The following is a 14,826-nucleotide window of genomic DNA, read 5'->3' as shown; positions in this document are numbered from 1 at the left end:
TTGACAATAATCATATATAATCACATTCAAAGCACTCCATCCATCCACACACCTGGGTCCACTTGCACAGAACAATCTTAGTTACAATCGATCTTAGGCGGCTACAATCAACTTTACAATCACCATACAATTGTCCTATTCCACTAGCCCAAACCGATCTTAACGCGATTGTAAGGCGGCTTTTAGATTGTAGCCGAAGCCTAAGATCGTGATCTTAAGGATTGTAGCACTAAGATGGCTTTGTGCAAGTGGACCCTGTTTGACCTTGAGGTCAAAGTAGTATTGACAAACAGACAAATGAGAGAATGCTGTTTTATGCCACAGTTGGCAATATTCCATCTATACAAGGGTGGCATTTTAAGGATCAAATCTTTGCAAGGCAAACATATGCCTGTATGAGTAACACTCAAGGACTATGTATACAAAGACACACAATCACATACTGTGACAGCCTAATCAACTTTAGACAATTCACACAACAAACATCTGCCCGAAGAGCAGGTCGGTGGATCGATTCCTGGCCGTGTCACACCAAAAGATGTGAAAAGATGTTACTTGTTGTAACACTGCCTTGCACTCGGCTTTACGTGGATAAAACAAGGAATGGTTGGAGTCCGTATACTAGAAGAGTAACACTATTTTTCAGGGCATTATCATTTGCAGAGGCCTGAGGTCTTCCATAAACTGCCCGATGAAGGAGGGAAGTTGAAAACACCGAGGGATTCTGCAAATGATAATGCCCTGAAAAATAGCGTTACCGTTATTATTGCTTAAATAGATGGAAGTTGTTATCAAATAAGAAGAAACAACAATATCGGTTTTGAAATATGTACTGCAATCAACACGATTGTCACTGACCCACTTTTACAAATATGGAAACGTCATAGAACAAAACAGATGACATCACTATTCAACGTGACGTCACCGATCCCTATCCTATGACGTCACCTAACAACAGGTGTGATAACAGCCCGTCGTCAAGCAATATATGAGGGCATTTTCAAGTGACAGTGGCCCGCTCATTTCTGATAACATGTGGGCGGTTTAATGATAATTCTATCCATTTTAGCTATAACGTGTCCTAGTTATCCATGTTATATTGTGGCATGGTGTCTTGGTGGCCTAGCACTGTAAAAACAGCCTAATTCCGGACTAGTACAAGCATCCATACACCTACACACACACATGGCAGATTGCAATACAAGTTAAATGATCTTGACCATGCAATTAAAGTCCATTTCAACTCACATGGAACACAAAGGACTGACAAAGAATAAGGTGAATCTGACAAAGAAATACAAGTACCGTAATGACCAATTTAAGCGAACCCTCACTAACATTCTGTAAAAAGACGTTTCCAAGAGGTCCCTACTAAGACTGAAAATTTACAATAACACCCCATATTTTCTTTTGTATATTACACATTTTTTCATAGACATCAACAGAGCAGTTGGGGTACATAATCGTCTAGTTACTATAATTGAAAAAGGTTTATTTTCATCAATTATCGTTGTTCACTAACATTCAATCTCTTGAGAACAAATTTATCTCGCTGTGTACAGTTTTAGTACCGGTATGTGTCCCCTTTTGTCAATTATGGAAGAGCCTTTTGCACTTATTATGGCAAATATGGTAATGCCGTTTTCCTAACACTTATTTGAGATAAATAGAACATTCATCATCTCTAGCCATAGCTACTGGCCATGAGCATTCATGAAGTAAACATTACAACTATATTCCTGTAACAACTTGAGTACCGGTATATATTTTCAGAAAAGTTACTTTTGACTGGTCAATGTAATATCTTTGTTTTCATACCTCAAATTCATGGACACGGCAGGGAGTGAGTAAGTATGTATTTATGCCACTTTTCGCAGTATTCTAGCAATATCACAGCAGGAGGAACCAGAAATAAGCTTGAACTTCCGTTTCATCATATCTTATTGTGTGACACCATGGTAACGCCTCCAGCTATTAAATGGCAATAAATTTGAACGAAAACCTTATTGGGACACAAACAAACAAACAAACTGAAGCTCACCACACACACATTGCTAACACACAAAAGACTCTCTCAAAAACAGTGTTTGTGATGATGACACAGGACAAGGTACACACTTACGTAGCAGGAATTCAAATTGGTGAATTGATGTCTTTAACATACCGGAATATCATTGTAACATGCATACCTGAATTATGGAACAATATAAACAATTTTATGTCCAGCCTTTCAAACTTAATGAAAATTCTTATTACAAATGTGACCAGAACTTCTCTTGAATTGATCACCTCAAGATATACATCTACGTCTCCACAGAAACATTTCCATGAACATCAAACATAATAGAATATATACGGTATATATATATATATATATATATATATATATATATATATATATATATATATATTTCTATCTATCTATATACAGTAAACTACGTTTATTACAAACACACTTATAACAAACTGACAGATATAACAAATTGGGGGGGGGAGTCCCGGCCATATGTATATATATGCTGTACACATGCTTATAATAAACTATGGTTATAACAAACTAAAACAAGAGTCATCAGAAAGATGAAATATCCCCCCGTCAGCTGTCTGTAAAGTAACCACAAGTAAATGTGCAATTCTGTATGTAATGAGTCAAGAGAAGTTCTTGAGGAAACATACATTGTTTACCAACAAAAGATCCACCATGGTCGCATCCATATGAAAGTAAAACGTGTGTTTCTGTGGGTTTTTTTTATGCAAACAAATGACAAATTACAAGAAACAAGCGTATAGTCAACGAAGTCATCTATATCCCCCACCCATTTTAACATGTTATGGTCCCAAACCAGGTAACTGACCCAACATTTTTCTTAGGCCATGTCAAAATAGCTGCAATGGAAATTCTAAAATGAACATTTCTAAAACTCCTTAATATCAAATGGCACCTGTTCAGTATGTACTTTATATATGGCTATGCAATGTTTGGCAAGGAAATATTTAACAGTTTATTTGTTATACTCCATAAGTGAACCCACCCTATATGAAAACTTCAATCCAACTTGTTACCATGGAAACATAAAAAATAAAAATTTATAGTATTCCTAAATAGCAAAAGGCACCAGTTCAGTATGTGCCTGGTAGACATGCAAAGTTTTGTAAGAAAGTATTTAATGGTTTTTGAGTTACGCTCCGGAAACGAACACCACCCTTATAGAACCTAAGTCCAACTTGTTACCATGGAAACGTGAAAAATGAAAATTTATAATATTCCTAAATAGCAAAAGGCACAACTTCAGTATGTGACTGATAGATATGCCAAGTTTCGATCAAATACACTGAATTATTTTTGAGTTCTGCCCCGGAAAAGGAAATGATTACGGACGGACAGACAAACGGAAAGACAGACTGGCTGATCGCTATATACCCCCGCATTATATGCCGGGGGGATAAGTAGTGATCCCTTTGGGTTCGTTCTAACCATAGTTTACTGTATACATATATATGCATAAACCAATCTGGTGCTTGGTTTAATGCAAGCAATACAGTATCACATTGGCCTAAGGACCGTAAAATAAAATAATTTTGCCTTGTCAAGAAGCGCATTTTCACAAAAGCTTGGGTTGTATACTCCCCAGGAAACTGGGAATGAAAATTGAGTGCTCATTGATCCTTTGACCGGGGTAATAATAGTGTAGCGCTATGAGCATCCACTTGGTGAATGGAATCTGGCGCATTATAAAAGCACTTATTATTATTATTATAATAGTCCACAACCTCTGAAATTGGCTACAGTCAAGATTTCACGAACAAAAGATAAAGTTTCTTGAAGTCACTATTCAGTGTTCATGAAAAACTGCCTCAGTGATGCTATAGTCATGAAGAAATAACAAAGTAGACACAATTTATGGAAAACAACTTCAATATACTGTTATAGAACGTTTGGGTATAGGTCTTTATACTGTTGTCAAGCAGCAAGAAGATACTGAATGTCACTATAACCGTATAATAAAGAAGTTGTTATCCATATATTGTGTCTATCTGGTCATGCGTCAACGTCTGAGAAACGTATATCAAACAATTCCAGAAGAAATGGTTGGTGATGGTTGTATCATGGTGGCCAATGGGACGGAATGATCTGGAATCTGTCATCTAGAGCCTGGTCTGCGTCAATGCTTGCCACACACCCACTTCAACTTGGGGTCTTTCAACTCCCCAAGATCCTGAACAGACCTCCAGCAACACTGGCAACAGTACGCCCTCATGCCTGAAACAACAAAACAACTGTCAGTATGCTCTCATGCCTGAAACAACAAACAACTGTCAGTATGCTCTCATGCCCCAAACAACAAAACAACTGTCAGTATGCTCTCATGCCTGAAACAACAAACAACTGTCAGTATGCTCTCATGCCCGAAACAACAAAACAACTGTCAGTATGTTCTGATGCCTGACACAACAAAACAACAGTCAGTATGTTCTGATGCCTGACACAACAAAACAACAGTCAGTATGTTCTGATGCCTGACACAACAATACAACAGTCAGTATGTTCTGATGCCTGACACAACAAACAACAGTCAGTATGCTCTGATGCCTGACACAACAAAACGACAGTCAGTATGTTCTGATGCCTGACACAACAAAACGACAGTCAGTATGTTCTGATGCCTGACACAACAAAACAACAGTCAGTATGTTCTGATGCCTGACACAACAATACAACAGTCAGTATGTTCTGATGCCTAACACAACAATACAACAGTCAGTATGTTCTGATGCCTGACACAACAATACAACAGTCAGTATGTTCTGATGCCTGACACAACAAAACAACTGTCAATATGCTCTCATGCCTGAAACAACAAACAACTGTCAGTATGCTCTCATGCCCGAAACAACAAACAACAGTCAGTATGTTCTGATGCCTGACACAATAAACAACAGTCAGTATGTTCTGATGCCTGACACAACAATACAACAGTCAGTATGTTCTGATGCCTGACACAACAAACAACAGTCAGTATGTTCTGATGCCTGACACAACAATACAACAGTCAGTATGTTCTGATGCCTGACACAACAAAACAACAGTCAGTATGTTCTGATGCCTGACACAACAATACAACAGTCAGTATGTTCTGATGCCTGACACAACAAAACAACAGTCAGTATGTTCTGATGCCTGACACAACAAACAACAGTCAGTATGTTCTGATGCCTGAAACAACAAAACGACAGTCAGTATGTTCTGATGCCTGACACAACAATACAACAGTCAGTATGTTCTGATGCCTGACACAACAAAACAACTGTCAGTATGCTCTCATGCCTGAAACAACAAACAACTGTCAGTATGCTCTCATGCCCGAAACAACAAACAACAGTCAGTATGCTCTCATGCCCGAAACAACAAACAACAGTCAGTATGTTCTGATGCCTGACACAACAAACAACAGTCAGTATGTTCTGATGCCTGAAACAACAAACAACAGTCAGTATGTTCTGATGCCTGACACAACAATACAACAGTCAGTATGTTCTGATGCCTGACACAACAAAACAACTGTCAGTATGCTCTCATGCCTGAAACAACAAACAACTGTCAGTATGCTCTCATGCCCGAAACAACAAACAACAGTCAGTATGCTCTCATGCCTGAAACAACAAACAACAGTCAGTATGTTCTGATGCCTGACACAACAAACAACAGTCAGTATGTTCTGATGCCTGAAACAACAAACAACAGTCAGTATGTTCTGATGCCTGACACAACAAACAACAGTCAGTATGTTCTGATGCCTGAAACAACAAACAACAGTCAGTATGTTCTGATGCCTGACACAACAAACAACAGTCAGTATGTTCTGATGCCTGACACAACAAACAACAGTCAGTATGTTCTGATGCCTGACACAACAAACAACAGTCAGTATGCTCTGATGCCTGACACAACAAACAACAGTCAGTATGTTCTGATGCCTGACACAACAAACAACTGTCAGTATGTTCTGATGCCTGACACAACAAAACAACAGTCAGTATGTTCTGATGCCTGACACAACAAAACGACAGTCAGTATGTTCTGATGCCTGACACAACAAAACGACAGTCAGTATGTTCTGATGCCTGACACAACAAAACGAAAGTCAGTATGTTCTGATGCCTGACACAACAAAACGAAAGTCAGTATGTTCTGATGCCTGACACAACAAACAACAGTCAGTATGTTCTGATGCCTGACACAACAAAACGACAGTCAGTATGTTCTGATGCCTGACACAACAAAACGACAGTCAGTATGTTCTGATGCCTGACACAACAAAACGAAAGTCAGTATGTTCTGATGCCTGACACAACAAAACGAAAGTCAGTATGTTCTGATGCCTGACACAACAAACAACAGTCAGTATGTTCTGATGCCTGACACAACAAAACGACAGTCAGTATGTTCTGATGCCTGACACAACAAACAACAGTCAGTATGTTCTGATGCCTGACACAACAAAACAACTGTCAGTATGTTCTGATGCCTGACACAACAAAACGACAGTCAGTATGTTCTGATGCCTGACACAACAAACAACAGTCAGTATGTTCTGATGCCTGACACAACAAAACGACAGTCAGTATGTTCTGATGCCTGACACAACAAACAACAGTCAGTATGTTCTGATGCCTGACACAACAAAACAACTGTCAGTATGTTCTGATGCCTGACACAACAAAACGACAGTCAGTATGTTCTGATGCCTGACACAACAAACAACAGTCAGTATGTTCTGATGCCTGACACAACAAAACGACAGTCAGTATGTTCTGATGCCTGACACAACAAACAACTGTCAGTATGCTCTGATGCCTGACACAACAAAACGACAGTCAGTATGTTCTGATGCCTGACACAACAAACAACAGTCAGTATGTTCTGATGCCTGAAACAACAAAACGACAGTCAGTATGTTCTGATGCCTGAAACAATCAAAAGCAACCCATTTTGTGAATTTCTAACTTCCCAGGGCACTAATTATCACAAATTACAAAATGCTTACCTTTACGAGCTTTAAGCTTAGATTTCAGTTTATCAAAATCTGGTACATTGTTCCTGAGAAACAGATAGTCTGTACTTGTAAGCCATTCAAAGTTGTCAAACTGTGACACACGGAAGTCACATGACGTACACCTTAGCTTGTCACAAGCCCTGAAACAGAGAACTTGACACTAAACATGTCTGTGTTTACAGAGAACTTGACACTAAACAAGTCTGTGTTTACAGAGAACTTGACACTAAACAAGACTGTGTTTACAGAGAACTTGACACTAAACAAGTCTGTGTTTACAGAGAACTTGACACCAAACATGTCTGTGTTTACAGAGAACTTGATACCAAACATGTCTGTGTTCATTGAGAACTTGATACCAAACATGTCTGTGTTCATTGAGAACTTGATACCAAACATGTCTGTGTTCATTGAGAACTTGATACCAAACATGTCTGTGTTCATGGATGACTTGACACTAAACGTATCTGTGTTCATTGAGAATTTGCAATGTCAAAGTAGTTCCTGACCGTGACATCTTTAATTGGCTGACACCTCCATAAGCATGTGGGTTTTCTTTTGTTAAAATCAAAATTTCCAAATCAAATTGGTAAAGAAATGAAGCCCAACTGTTTTAGAAAGCTGTCTTCTGATTGGTTCAAGAACCCATGCATCCTTCATTTAGATTGGACTATCAAAGTTTCATGGTTCATCTGATGTGACCTTTTATGGAAGAGTTGTCAGAACTTCATGCAGAGAAGTATCGTATAGGAGTGGTGTGATCTTAATAAGATTAGGTAAAATATCAGACAGCCAGACCCTTCAGGAAAAATCACTTACCGTTTATTTACACTTGAGGCTGAGCCCAAAGCACAAGAACTTCCACCTAAATATACTGGAAAGCATCTGAAAATTATAAATGTCAAGTCATAAAGAGTAGAAATCTTATTTTGAAGTGCATCATGTGAAACAGGCATGATCCAACGGTTAAATGAGTGAGGTGTAAGGTTTGATGCTACAGTGTTCCCGTTTACCAGTAGTTAACAGTTTTTTACCGGTAAAATTAAGGCTTGGACTAGTAATTCAGGTGACTGCCAGTCCCTCTGGACCGGCAAATAATGATCCTTATAAATCAAGGCAAGAGGCAAGAAGAACTGTAACAGTCAGACTGTAACAAACCGGAACAAATATGTCCGGGAGAAGGCGGCCTGTTTCAAATGACATGGTCAGTTACCGACAGATTCAAACATAAGTTCCCTGAGAACGGGAAGACACAGTTGGCAAAATGCTAATTAGAAATGAAACCCAAAGAGGTTAAAGTTGTGGAACTGAGGTGAGAGGGGAAAAAGGGGCGAGCGAGCCTGCACGTTTGCTGTTTCATTCTTCTCGGCCTTCGGTCTCAAGGTGTTGTTTGGACCATGAATATGCATGAATGTCACTAAATGTCCTGTGCATGACGATACACTTGAGCAGAAAGGGCATTCCCTGGATTCCCTCACATTCCGTAGTAATAAAAGTAGTCTGCCTCGGTGGGTGTGGCTTAATTTTTTACATTCATTGGGAAATGAATGCAATTACACTTCACCAATTCAGCTAATCAGAATGCAGGAAATTCAATGAACACAATGAAAATTTAATTATTTTGACTTGACACTTGTATAAAATCTTCCAACAAATTGATATGCATGATTTGAAAAAGCAATATATTGTTTTTTTCCAAACGTTTTTAGGTACGTATTCATTGGTATTTCATATCCCGGTATACCGGTAATATCGTGCACCTCTAGTCAATACACAGTACTTGGGTATGTATACACTACATTCCTCCAACACCCATGAATACAGATGGCTGCTATGCCGTGTAATAGTGACTCATGTCTATGTTTAGACAGCTAATGAAATAACTCACAGATGTCACATGACCTTGCTCCATGCATAAACTTTGTGTGACCCCAATGATCGACAGATATTGATTAGTTCAGGTTTATTGTTGGTTTGTTTGTCTGTTGTTTAACACTGCGCTCAACAATATTCCAGCTACATGATGAGAGCCGGTAAATAATCAAATCTGGACCAGACAATCCTGTGATCGATATAACGAGCAATAATCTACGTTGTCAGGGTAAAAGGACATGCTGTCAAACAAGTCATATCTGACCACCTGATCGCCTCTTCTGACCAGCATATGTTCCTGGGGATCCATTCTAACTCAGAATCTCTAGGGGCGATGTTACAGTAGATTAGATGGTTGCGACCCATGAAGATCCGGGGTAGAATAGGTCTTCAGCAACTCATACTTGCCGTAAAAGGCGACTATGCTTGTTGTAAGAGGCGACTAACAGGATCGGGTAGTCAGGCTCGCTGACTTGGTTGATGCATGTCATCGTATCCCAATTGTGTGAATCGATGCTCATGATGTCAATCACCGGATTGTCTGGTCCAAACTTGATTATTTACAGACCGCTGTCATATAGCTGTAATATTGCTGAGTGCGGCGTTAAACAAACAAACGAATAAGATGACTGCATGAGAAATATTGCTGATGTATTTTCAGTGCTGACTGGTTGATGATGTTGGAGATTTATCGAGTGCTTCCGGTAGACCTGATTTCTCACTTGATCTCATTGGTCTGATAAGTAGCTGGTTTACCTAACACCGGAATGAGGCCATAGTTTGATTCATTGCTTGAAAACAGCAACTACAGTGAAGTCTCGTTAATCCGACATCATTGGTTGCACATGATTGTGCCGGATTAACAAGTATGTCGGATTAACGAAATTAAGTGATTTGTAATCGAAAATCGGACGTCTTCACGATAGATAAAAACCCTGTGTACCTTGTAATAAAATCATTAAAAACGAAATATTTATATTGTTATGTTGTTTATTCATTCCTTCCTTAGTTTATATGGTGTCGACAGTGGCATGGGATGGGGCATTGTCCAACAGCAATACCACGTGGTGTCGCTCAAATCGCATTTGCCGATCCAAGATCAGTAGCCAGGCTTTGAATATTAATGAAGTCATCCATGCTTTCTTGTTTACATACCAGTCGACCATGGTGAGTCGACCATGTTTTATATACCTGTTCGTATTTTAAACTGGCTTCATGCACATTTATCTGGCTTCAATTTGTAAACTACATTTGTATAGCTTTGTACATACAGGTTTGAATAGCTTTTCCGGTTAATTGTTAAGTTAATCTCTGCAGCCAGTGCGTGTCAAAACATGGGGTTGTGTACTCGCGGGCAGATGACCACGGAGTACGCTGACCACTGTGTCAGATTAACGAGACTGATTAATGAGTGATTTCGGTAATTCGTTGGAAATTAGGTGTGTCGGAGTCGGAGTGCGAGAATGTCGGATTAACGGGACTAAATAGCACTGAATCAATCGGTTCCCATCATTTGTGTCGCATAAAGCCGAGTGTCGGATTAACAAGACTTGACTGTACACAGAAAAGCAGTTGTATTCATTCATGGGTGATAGGGGGACGTATCATATCCCTGGGGCTCAGATTAATAGTTGATAACAGTCTTGTTACTCTAACTTTCCCTGGCATTTTTATAAGATTTTGAACAGTGTAATTCTATCCTGCTGCATCCATAATGGAGTGAGTGAGTGAGTTGGATCTAACACCGCTTTTAACACTATTCCAGTTATATTGTAGTGTGTCAGCTTAATGTGGGAGGAAAGCCGGAAATTATGCAGGTCTCATCTAGGTGAAACCCACGAGCACGGGTATGGTGCTGACAAACCTAGAAACATAATCGGGGCGAACCTGGGATTCGAAGAACCCACAATCATAGGTTTCTGGCGTGTCCAAGGGACGCAACTCTGCACAGCGAATCGCGGCGCCTTAGACGACTGGGCCACCTGTGCCCCCCAACCATTTTGGAATCAAATGACATCTCATAGTCATAATGATAATATCAATATCAAGCGAAATGCAAGCCTCATCTGAAAAATGTAAAAATATTTAATTTGTCCCCTGATTACTATTTCATGTCATTAAGGTTAATAAAATTATTATTTACAAATCATATACTATTGATACAGGCTCCAGTCACAACAGTGCGAATATGAAATATATATAATTTACTTTGTCAACATTAATGTTTACAAATAATACATGAATTTGTGCAGTGACTGTGATGTTTTCCTTTACAGTTGACTTCTTGTTGGGTATACAAGATACAGGGATAAACAATGGAACAGCTTATCGTCTTGAGGGGGGCTGGGAGACTGGGGGGCTGGGGGGCTAGGGGGGTGTAGGGCATAATCATCAACCATGTCCACTGGAGGTGAACAGCAGTCTTCTTTACATATTCAGATATACTATTTCATCACTATTTTTACATTCTAGTATCCAAAAAAGTATTTCCCCACACTAAAACTTGAAAGTATTTCTTCACACCCGTCACTTCCTGTCACATGGCCCAGTCCACCATGCCACACCTGGATTGTGTCTGGTCCACTTCCTGGGTTGATTATGCAAGCAATTCGCAACCAAGGAACTAATACTGCTGTTATCTTATCAGGTCTTGTTCTTTCAAAGGGAAATATTTAATGGTCAGGAAACCATGAAATATAATGGCCCAGCTGCCGTGTTAATTACCTGAACATGATTGTTACAGAATAACAGGAGTATTGAGATGAGGTCTTTTTAGATAACCTTGACCTGTATGTCATGCTGGTTCCATGAGCATCCATAATTACTCAAGAGTACACTGCATAATTTCATTAACTGAGAGCAAGATCAGTTTTCAAGATATAATATTTGTCACTTCAGAAACAACATGTAATATTATTTATATGCATAAGAGGTGTATAGAATTTTAAAAGATTATATTTCTACATCACATAACACATTATAAGTCTGGATATTAATGAGGTTGTTTGTGACCAGCTCACATACTTACTTTCGAGAAGATTGTGACCGCTGGTTGGCTTCACCATCTGCTGAGGTCTTACTGCCTATATCGAGATGCTTCAGCTGCAAAATAAGGCATCCATCTTACTATACTGTGTGACGCTAAGTGTTGATTACTGTGTTTCAGCTTACACTTTCCTGATGATGATTGTATAATATATACATACAGTCTGCAACATAAGCCACTAGTCCGAACCCTCAGTCTAGTAAAAAACATTTCGGTCTTGGAAGCTCAGCTAATAAAATCACCAATATAATCCTAAAATGTGCTACTTATGATGCTAAGAGTCAAGTTTATGCTACTAAACGCAAACATTTTGGGCACAGTAGACTAACATCTAGTCTCTGAAATGAACATATCTTACAGAAAAAAACAGTTGTTAAATTATCTTAATAAAAATATATTAAAAAGGAGCCCAGAGACTCTCTTCATTTTAAGATACGGATTTCAGATTTCCTGATACTGCAGTAATCTAGACTCGCCAAACTTTATAGACTTGCATTGGCTGTATTGGATATATTTGTATCAGGGTCTGTATGACAGACTAGGGGCACAGCTATACAGCTCGAACTATTCAGTTCAATAGAAACAAAATCTTTAAATGTCTTCCAAAAACTTCTAAAGAGTGAGTGAGTAAATGTTGTCACAGTCACAGATATCAATATTCTAGCTTATCCCAGCAGCTGAGTCTGGATCAGGTAAACCAGTGACTCGAACAGCTCATTCATCATCCTACGTTGGCTTGTATGGCAAGCATTGCTCCTGGGGACCAACTCCTCCCTTGATCCCTAAAAGGCTCCCAGGAAAGTCTACAAACAATATCTATTTCTAAAATAGTTCCAAAGTGAATGTACATTTACCATGTTTACATGACATTATATTGGGCTAAAAACATAATAGTCTTGGTTCTCAGGCCCTGCCCGCATCATCATAAAATCTGCTGCACGGTTTGTTTTTATTTCCATTTTCCCAAAAAATAACACAATCCTAATACTTTAAAAAAATGCGATCCACTTTAGCACTTATTTACTTCCCTTTACATGTGCACTGCTTTACTGCGCATCTTGTGTTATGGTCATGGTGGCAATAGGAGTTTGTGTGCTTGTTTATGTAGGGAGGCCCTTTCCCAGGTTGATGGTACACAACTACAGGTATATTTGGTTACATACTAATTCGAACAAGCCAAAAAACTCACAAAGAAACACCACCCGCCTGCAAAAGTCCTTGCCTGAGAACCAAATCTTTTATTTTGTTAAGCCTTACACATAAATAACATGATACAACACTTTGAAGATTGTTAATTCTTAAATTGTTAACTTATTGTCTGAAAACAGTGTTCTGTTAAGTCTTTCAGTATACACATTCTTTTCATGGTGAACATCTGAGTTTGCATTTGGCAGAATAAACAATGATAAACAAATTGTGCCTTTCAGACTATTTTCCACTTTTCACATGACTAGGACCGTACTTTGAAAAAGATGTTTCACCAACAGTGTCTCATTTTGTTCTTACAAACAATATTCCATCACATAGGAACACGCTGAACAGATCAAATTTGTTACCTGTGGAATGTCGTCATCATCTTTGAGAATGTCATCAATGTCATCATCTAATTTGGCTCTGTCAACAGTAAAACATACATATACTGAAAGGTTAGACATATGTCCTTCAACTATTTCAAAAGTAAGATTGGTTGGTTGGTTTGTTGTTTAATGCCACACTCAGCAATATTCCAGCTATATGACGGCGGCCTGTAAATAATCGAGTCTGAACCAGGATTGATGACATGCATCAACCAAGTCAGCGAGCCTGACCACCCGATCCCGTTAGTCACCTTTTACGACAAGCAGAGTCACCTTTTACGGCAAGCATGGGTTGCTGAAGACCTATTCTACCCCGGAATCTTCATGGGTGTCAAAAGTAAGCGCTTTGTGAGCAAGGATCATATAAACAAATTTCAGATGACAGCTCGTTATATACGCGAGGTGGCAACAGGGTCGAGCCAAGAAAAGTGGCCTTGATGTGGCAAGCGTAGAAACTATAGGCTTTGATATGGGATAGTGGACACACTTGCCTCGGAGAAAAAGTATTTAGATACATGTATAATACGCTTTGGTCATGTTGGTCACACATACATTGAAGTTGACCGAAGCTTTATCTTTATTCATTAATGACTTGTAGTGTAATCACAGTTAAAGTGAGTTTTGGTTATTTAACAATATATCTCATGACTAACCACAGGTCTGGGTAGTCCAGCGGGTACTTGGGTCCTACTCAACCCCTATCTTCATGGGTTAAGCACTGGATTGGCTGGTCCAGATTCAATTATTTACAGACCTCCGATTTGTAGATGCAATATTGGTAAGTGCGGCGTTAAACAACAAATTACCCCAACAATATTCTAGCAGATGAAGTATTTTATCAATCTTCTTTCAAAATATCTGATGTTGGATATAGATTCTGCATCATATTGGCATGGCTATGGATCTCTAAAATACAATATCTATGTCTAATCAAAATAAAAAAATTCTTAATTGATCGATGTATATATATTATACAAGTTGATACCGGTTCAATCTACTTTGTGTTTTCTGTTGAAATATTTTTGACATAGATATCCACTATCATCGGTAAAGTGAAATCGCGCACCTGTTCCTGGGTTTATTGGTAGTTATTCTTTTGTGGGATCCCGTTGTAGATTTTCCGCGTGTACAGTATTTAGTTTCGACCTCATCTAATAAATCATCTATGTCATCAGCCATCCTTGATTACCACGATGATACCCCAGCTACTGTTTACTCGATCACCAGGCTCATGCTCGTGTTTACTTCCGATTTCCACTTTTAGTAATAACGTTTG

At 38.9% G+C, this 14,826-nt stretch overlaps 1 protein-coding gene across 1 annotated transcript; it reads right to left on the bottom strand.

Annotated features, from left to right (window-relative positions):
* Nucleotides 1-3,324: 3,324 nt before the first annotated feature.
* Nucleotides 3,325-14,796, bottom strand: LOC124137533 (cilia- and flagella-associated protein 418-like). Its single transcript, XM_046503871.2, has 6 exons — nucleotides 14,617-14,796; nucleotides 13,530-13,587; nucleotides 11,956-12,029; nucleotides 7,875-7,940; nucleotides 7,047-7,195; nucleotides 3,325-4,261 (listed from the first exon to the last, which is right to left on the bottom strand). Exons 1-6 carry the CDS (start codon nucleotides 14,727-14,729, stop codon nucleotides 4,164-4,166), a joined length of 558 nt encoding a protein of 185 aa, XP_046359827.1. The 5' UTR covers nucleotides 14,730-14,796; the 3' UTR covers nucleotides 3,325-4,163.
* Between the last annotated feature and the right edge of the window lie 30 nt (nucleotides 14,797-14,826).

The sequence above is a fragment of the Haliotis rufescens genome, unplaced genomic scaffold (assembly GCF_023055435.1).
Source record: "Haliotis rufescens isolate VD_foot unplaced genomic scaffold, xgHalRufe1.0.p SCAF_19, whole genome shotgun sequence".
Classification (NCBI taxonomy): Eukaryota; Metazoa; Mollusca; class Gastropoda; order Lepetellida; family Haliotidae; genus Haliotis; species Haliotis rufescens.
This window is presented reverse-complemented; position numbering and strand designations above follow the sequence as displayed.

Bases quoted from the DNA above. Each gene is read 5' to 3' on its own strand.
- LOC124137533 (XM_046503871.2), bottom strand. From the start codon at position 14,729: ATGGCTGATGACATAGATGATTTATTAGATGAGGTCGAAACTAAATAC. The intron at 12,030-13,529 runs GTAACAAATTTG...CTTATTTTGCAG, and splicing joins ATGATGACGACATTCCACAG to CTGAAGCATCTCGATATAGG. The intron at 7,941-11,955 runs GTAAGTATGTGA...TATAATTTTCAG, and splicing joins CGGTCACAATCTTCTCGAAA to ATGCTTTCCAGTATATTTAG.